Below are 7,759 nucleotides of genomic sequence, written 5' to 3'. Positions count from 1 at the left end.
CACTAATTTGTGATACTATGTTTGGAGTAAATAAAACATCCAGTGGAGACTGTCATCATCATGACTGAAACAAAGCAGGCAATTAACCCAAACAGTAGTTAGTTTCTTTGAGTAAATGAGTAACGACAGACAAACAAACAAAACAAATAGCCCTCAACCTCAAGTACACAATCAATTCTAGCAAACCAAGATTAGCACTTTAACCAACATAATTATCCAAACATAAGCATGCACCATCTAAACCTCAATTTAGGTTCCATAATAATCATGACTGTGTGTATCCTCCAAGGGTGCAAACAACATTTAGTTAACATGTAAACAAAATAGGAGTATCATATATGATATGATGAAGTTTATTGTACAGTGTACTTGGCCTAATAAATAGAGGTAGATAGGAAGTAGTAATTAGATTGTGGCAGCTGTCCAATAATAACAGTGTTGGAGTTTGCTTCTTATCACACACTACTTTCACTTTCACACCAATTTAGAATCTATTTGCAGTTACATTCCAATCCTACTTTTCCTTTCTCAGCATACACTACATTTCCATTTTAAGAAACCCTTCTTTTTTTTCTTTTTTATAATAATGTTTACGAGTCACACCACTCAGTAATATAGTACTACTTGTGATAACTATAGACTCAGATAATAATAACTCTCTTTAGTCTTTACTTTCATTGCAATCTAGTTCTATAGTCTCTCTCTTTGGAAAAGGAAAGAGAAAAAGTAGTGAAGAGAAGAGAAGAAACATAGCAAGTACAAGGTCATTGAAAATGGGTCGTGGGAAGATAGAGATAAAGTTGATTGAGAATCCAACAAACAGGCAAGTGACATACTCAAAGAGAAGGAATGGTATATTCAAGAAAGCTCATGAGCTTAGTGTTCTTTGTGATGCTAAGGTCTCACTCATCATGTTCTCCAAAAACAACAAGATGCATGAATACATCACACCTGGTCTTTCGTATGTTTCTCGTATTTACTCTCTTTTTTAATTATATATATGGCCTTTTTTTATAGATATTTATATAATTTTTGTGACTTTTGAATCAGTACAAAGAAGATCATTGATCAGTATCAGAAGACTTTGGGGGATATTGATCTGTGGCGTTCTCACTATGAGGTAAAGATTTTGTGCTTTGTGCTTTTATTTTTTGAAGTTTTCAATATTGTGAACTTGTGTGGCTGCAGAAAATGCTTGAGAACTTGAAGAAACTGAAGGATATTAACAATAAACTTAGAAGACAGATCAGGTAAATTAATGACTCATGCAGCTATATACTATTGATTAATGTTTTTGTTTTGCTACTTTTGATTTATGAAAAATCTTGTGAATTGAGAAGGCATAGAATAGGTGAAGGTGGTTTGGAGTTGGATGATCTGAGTTTCCAGCAACTGAGAAGTCTTGAAGAAGATATGGTTTCTTCCATTGCCAAAATACGCGAGAGGAAGGTATAATAGTAATCTTTAATCTCATGGATCTTGAATTTTGAAGCTTCATAACACTTTACTTAGGTATGAAATTTGATATCAATGCTATGTTTTTCTTGCTTTCTGTTTCACAGTTCCATGTGATCAAAACTAGGACTGATACATGTAGGAAAAAGGTAAGCAATATATCAGTTTAGCTTCTCAAAATCTATGATTCAGTTTTTTGTTTTGCGTTTGGTCTTGTGAATTTGATGAAACAAATAAACTAATATGCAGGTTAGAAGCTTGGAGCAGATGAATGGAAACCTCCTTCTTGAACTAGTAAGAACTTTTTCTCTTAAGCTAAAAAAGTTGATTATTTGTTCTAATTCTTAACCATTTTTTTGTTTCACTTTCTGTGAATGGAATAACAACAAGAAGGAAAAGTGTGTGATCCATCCACAATTTCTTTTCCATGATGAAGGAGATGAGGAATCAGCAGTTGCATTGGCCAATGGTGCTTCCACCTTGTATGCATTCTGTCAACACCATTCTCATATGAATATTCCTCACCACCATGGAGGAGGAGGAGAAGCCTTTAAAAACGACGATTTGCGCCTCGCTTGATTAATTAATGGAACCAAGATTAGTTTGTAATCATCTAGCTAAGTACTTGTTAATTAGTTTGTAATATTATTGCTTTAAACTTGAAGTTGGTTCCAAACTCTCCATCTAGCTTATTTGATGAATTTAGCAGAAGTGTGGTAAGAAAAACTGAATGAATGTATTTAATTTTATCTATAAGTTTATGTTGCTGTGTGAGTAAGTTATGTATATCGGTTGATATTTTTTCATAGATAGGTAAGTTTGTGACAGGTAATATTAAAGAGAAAGAATTGAGTGCATGTGTTGTGGCAGTGGGATGCATCAATAGATAAGAGATTCTTCTAGAGTTTGTACTTATTATGTGTTAACTTGATGCAACATTTGCATATAGTGAATGTGAAGGACTAGATTTAAGAAGTTAAGAGTTTTGATTGCACATTAGGATATGTTGCAAATTGAAGATATATGTAGAAGACACATTGACATTCTTCTGAAGGGCAAAGTGAGATTTAAGAGACCGGCCAAGTAACCCTAACATCACACAAAATTCACAATGTCCATCTTCTCTAACATCAACGACATTTTCAAAATTTGATGCACAAATAAAAACAATCCATTTTATTTTGGGAAGTTGTGTTGCACCGATGAAGGACTTGGTGATTGATTAGTATGGCAAACACTCTTTCTAGTTAGGCATGGTGACTTATTTTGTTAAGTTTTTAAAAAAGAATTTAAAAAAATTTCAAATAAAAATTGGTTAAAATAGCTTTTTCTTAAAAATTTATTTTAAATATTTCATTATTTTACTATTATTTATTTTTTAATATTAAAATTTAAAAAAATCACATAAATGAAGCTATTTAAATAAAATAAGTTCTTCTGGTTCAGTTGGTTAAATCACTCGTTTAATATGCGGGAGTGAGTTCTTGAATTCAACTCTCAATAAGAGAAATTTTATTTTGTTGTAATTGTCTTGTCTCCCTGAAATTTTATTTTATTTAACAAATTTTAATATCAATTGCTATTTTTTTAAAAAATAAATAAATTATTTTGAATATAAATATTATGTAAATATAAATGGTAGATGGTCTGATAGCAGTAACCTAATAATAAATTGTCTAATGGATCTTTAACGAAACTCTATTGTCATATAAGACTTCTGGTTGATTCTAACATGAATTTTTAAAAATGATTTGTAAGGTGAAGATTTTCTCATTTATAAACATGTTTTTATCAATCTCGTTAAAAGTAATTTCCCTTTAACAAGTTTATAAGTTTATAGATAAACTCACCATGGTTAATTAACACAATTTCATATGTAGATGATAAGCATAGGTTTTCTTAATAAGGATAAACTATTGAATAAAAAAATAATAAACCAAAAGGATATGAGACATAAAATCTAACCCATTAAATAACTACCAAAAAGAGTAGTTGGACATTCTCAAACTATCTTTAAAAAAACTACCAAAAGCACAAATAGAAAGTGAAATTCACCAAGTGTCATAATCAACAAAAAACAACTATTGGCTAATCTATCTGCACATGCATTTTCCTCTTGAAAATATGAGATATCTTAAATCTAAAGAAAAATATAACATGTAAAGTATTCTTTCATTTAATTAAAATATGTCAAGGAACAATATTCACATTAAAAAATGATAAATGGTCAGTATTGAGTTAGTTTTCAAGCCAAAGATTTCTCCAATTCCCCCTGCTAACATATTCGATAACAATGATGATTCCGTGTAATTCAACTTGAAAGGAGATGTAAACTCTAATCTTAGTTGAGAAATCTCCCAAAAATGTTCCTAAACCTAATTTACCCATAAATATGCCACCATAAGTTCATATTTCAGGATTTTTTCTTGAACATCCATCAGTGTTACACTTAATCCAATTATGACTAGAAAATCACCAATTAACTTGTATGATTCTAGGTGCGGGAGGAGGTTGACATTGATTTTAAAGCATTTAATAATTATGAACTCGTGAATTGAAGAATACATGTGTCCCTTGAAATAAGTATATTCCATATAGACTAATTTTTCAACATGAAGAATGTCTCTATCAAAGTATAGTTTACCATTTTGAAACCGGATATCATTTTTTTTAGCTGAGTTTTCCAAAAAGTTATTATGATGAGAGTCATGATCAGATTCTAAATTTGAAAGCTCAAACTTCTACCATAAAGTTTGAATAAGCTTTTGTAACTATTTTCATCAATGTTCATACCAAACAATTGCTTCATCCAATGCCGGAAAATTAAGGCGATCCTGCATCTAAGAATTAAGTGGTCTACAGCTTCCTCATCATAACTGCAGATAGAGCATCTTGAAACTATATTCATTCTCATTCAAATCAGGTTGCCTTTTGTTACAATAATATTATGCATTAGCGTCCAAGTCACTAATGACTTAACAAATAGTATGTAAGGATGTCAAATTAATTTTGTCCGAGAAGGCTCAATGTAATTCATCCTGATACATTTGTAGTACTCTTTAAAAGATAGATCACCATTTACAAATCTTGTCAAAATGATTTTATTAGCAATAGTATAATCAAATGACAAGTTAATCTTCAAGTTATCTTCAACAATTTGAGGAGACAAAATAGTTAAGCCATAAAGTGAAGGTGTGAAAAACACAAGAGAGAGGGGGTTTGAATTGGATTTTAAAAACAACAGTTTTTTACCAACTCAAAAACACTAGTTAAATATTAATAACAAAGGCATAAAAACATGAGTATTTTTATCCTAGTTCGCTTGAAACTCAAAGCTACTCCAATCCACCCGCCAAAGTGATTTTGCCTTATACACAAGGACTTAATCCACTATAATCAACTAATTACAATAATCACAAAGAATAACCTTCTTTGTCTTCTCAAGGATCCGACTATACCCTAGTCTCCTTAAGGACTCACAAAGAATAACTTTCTTTGTCTTCTAAAGAATCCGACTATACCATAGTCTCCTTAAGGAATCAAACAAATAATTTGAATAATACTTTGTGTGTTATAAGTTGCTTCTATACAAGCAGATTTTATATAAATGATAAATAAATGCTTAAATAAAAACGATGTATAAAAATGATAGCTTTTCACAAATAAACTTTGTCAAGTTTTGCAGCGCTTAAGTATTCTTGTTTTTCTTCAAGTCTCAAAGTCCCACTTATATAGCATAAGGAGAAGACCGTTGGAGGGCAAAATGGGGAAACCAAATAGAGCGGCTGATCACTGTTGGATGGTGAAAGAAGTGATATTGTGTATTATCCTTTGCCCACAAATTCAGTGACATATGTGATGTATAGTATTGTTTTTCCCACGAAATTAGTTAGTCGAAAGAATATTTGATTTGTACTATGTACTATTTGATCACGTTTCCATTTGATCTTATCTTCAAGTTCATTGACTTCTGATAAAAGTTGATGAAGTATGAAATGAAGAAACATACAACTAGATTCAGATACTTTAAAATCCTCAGTCAGAACCTTGACAACGTCAGTAGTCTGACATGAGATCTTCAGTCTCTTTAGAATCTTCTGAATCTCCAAACACTTTAGTCAGAACCTTGATAACCTCAACGCCAGGCTTAAGATCTTAAGAATCTTCAACTAAGTAATAAAACTTCAGAAACTTGCCATTATTTAGAAGCTTAATGATCAGAGTCACGTCCAGAAGCACAAACTGAAAGAATGTTGCAGCAACAACATAACGTCTACTCAGAAGCTTCTCAGGAGTGAATCAGCACAGAATCAGAAAGATCATTGCAGCAGCAACTTTGAACATCTTTAAGAACTTCTCATGACTGACGTATAAGCGGAATTTGGAACACAATGTTCATAAATTGATGACGTTGCACATCATATACTCAGAATCGAAACTGGTTGTTAAAAGCTACACAACAACAAACCATTAGGGTACCAAAATTGTTCTCACACAAATACAACATTGTTATCATCAAAACTCAAGGTATAAATGCATAACCAAATCTTATTCTAATATAAGAAACATTATAATTGATGTCTTGAATCATTGAATTACCTTAGTAATTTGCATATATTGAATATCCGCTAGCAATACTAGGTGTAAATCATTAATTTTGTATCTTAACTAATTGTCAGTCCATAAATCAATGTTCTTTCCATTACCAACCTGTCATCGACCGTGTTCCTCTAAAAAGGAAAATGAATGTTAAATGTCATGCCAACATGAAAAAAAGAAATATGATGCATGATTGGTTTTTTGTGTGTCTGGAGTATCTACTAATAAACATTGAAGACCATTGATTATGGTTAGTTAACAACTTCCAACAAAGATATAAGCAATGGATTTTATTTATTGTCTTAATATCTCTCCAACCAAGTCCTTCTTCAGACAAAGATGAACAAATAACCTTCTAATATAGTAATTAGTAATTTATTATCTAAGGTACCTATCCACATAATTTTTTTGATGCATTATATAGTTTGTTAAGAAGATTGATTGACCATTCATAATTACTAAGACTATACATAAGCATGTCGTGTATGACTGACTGGACCAATTAAACCTTACTCATCATAGAAAGAAAGTGGCTCTTCCAAGTAGCTAGCTTGACTCATACTCTATCGGTTATGATCTTAAGATGATGAACTATAGGTTTACCTTTGAATATTGAAACTCTTAGATAATTAAATGGTCACTACTACAAAATAGACTTTCCGTAACACTCATTTTACAACAGTCTTCAGGTTAACCGTGGTAATAATTTTTCTAGGGCGTTTTTTTTTATATTTACTAAAAGACATTTCACAACGGTCATATGTATCAATCGTGGTGAAAAGTGGCGCCCGATCATGCGTTCGAATCCTAGCACTTACATTTTTGTTTATTTATTTATTTTAAAGTCATTTTTTACCACGGTTGAAATTTCCAACTGTGGTGGAAAGTGGCGTCTGGCCATGAGTTTAAATCCTAGCACCTACAATTTTGTTTTTATTTATTTATTTATTTATTAAAAGACATACAACAACTGATATTTAAAGTAACCGTTGTGATAAATATAGACATACAACAACAGTTGTTTAAAGTACCTCATGTGATAGGTTGGAACCTACAGTTTTTATTTATTTATTTTTAAGCCACTTTACATAAGCGTGTTTATTGAGTTTCTTCACCATTCTTAAACAAATATTTGTCATCGATTTAGTGAGTATCAAGGCTCAAGACACTATCATTAGTGATCCGCATGGAACCTAAAACTTATATGAACTTCAAACTTAGATGAACTTCATCTTCTACTTCCAAACATCTTATTCCATTTACGACACTCTATTTCTCCATTAAACCAAGCTCGAAAACATTATTTCTTCCATAAACAAAACTCGAAAATATCATTTCTTTTATTAAAAAAATTCAGAACTCCATCACCTCTTCTCCAACTTGAATGAAACAAGAAAAACATGGATTCAAGTTAGCAATGTTAGTTGTTGTTGTTATTGTTCTTGTTGTCCTTTTTGTTATTGTTCTTGTTGTTGTTGTTGTTCTTGTTGTTATTCTTGTTGTTATTTTTGTTGTTGTTATTATTATTGTTGTTGTTGTTGTTGTAGTTGTTGGTCTTATTGTTGTTATTATTGTTGTTATTGTTATTGTTCTTGTTGTTATTGTTGTTGTTGTTGTTGTTCTACTGCTGTATTTTTTTTTTTAATTTATTAAAAGACATACAACAACGGTTGTTTAAAGTAATCGCTGTGATAGGTTGAGACAT

The 7,759-nt window shown here is 31.2% G+C and overlaps 1 protein-coding gene across 2 annotated transcripts; it reads left to right on the top strand.

Moving 5' to 3' along the window:
- The first annotated feature begins 559 nt into the window (after positions 1-559).
- LOC127120188 (agamous-like MADS-box protein TM6) lies at positions 560-2,241 on the top strand. Of its 2 annotated transcripts, none has more exons than XM_051050595.1 (7): positions 560-961; positions 1,051-1,120; positions 1,189-1,250; positions 1,341-1,449; positions 1,563-1,604; positions 1,705-1,749; positions 1,846-2,241. In XM_051050595.1, exons 1-7 carry the CDS (start codon positions 774-776, stop codon positions 2,032-2,034), a joined length of 705 nt encoding a protein of 234 aa, XP_050906552.1. In that variant the 5' UTR covers positions 560-773; the 3' UTR covers positions 2,035-2,241. The 2 variants fall into 2 exon arrangements, with proteins under 2 accessions (XP_050906552.1, XP_050906553.1); XM_051050596.1 differs by having other exon boundaries at positions 579-961; positions 1,849-2,241.
- Positions 2,242-7,759: the final 5,518 nt, after the last annotated feature.

The sequence above is a fragment of the Lathyrus oleraceus genome, chromosome 2 (assembly GCF_024323335.1).
Source record: "Lathyrus oleraceus cultivar Zhongwan6 chromosome 2, CAAS_Psat_ZW6_1.0, whole genome shotgun sequence".
Classification (NCBI taxonomy): domain Eukaryota; kingdom Viridiplantae; phylum Streptophyta; class Magnoliopsida; order Fabales; family Fabaceae; genus Lathyrus; species Lathyrus oleraceus.
This window is presented reverse-complemented; position numbering and strand designations above follow the sequence as displayed.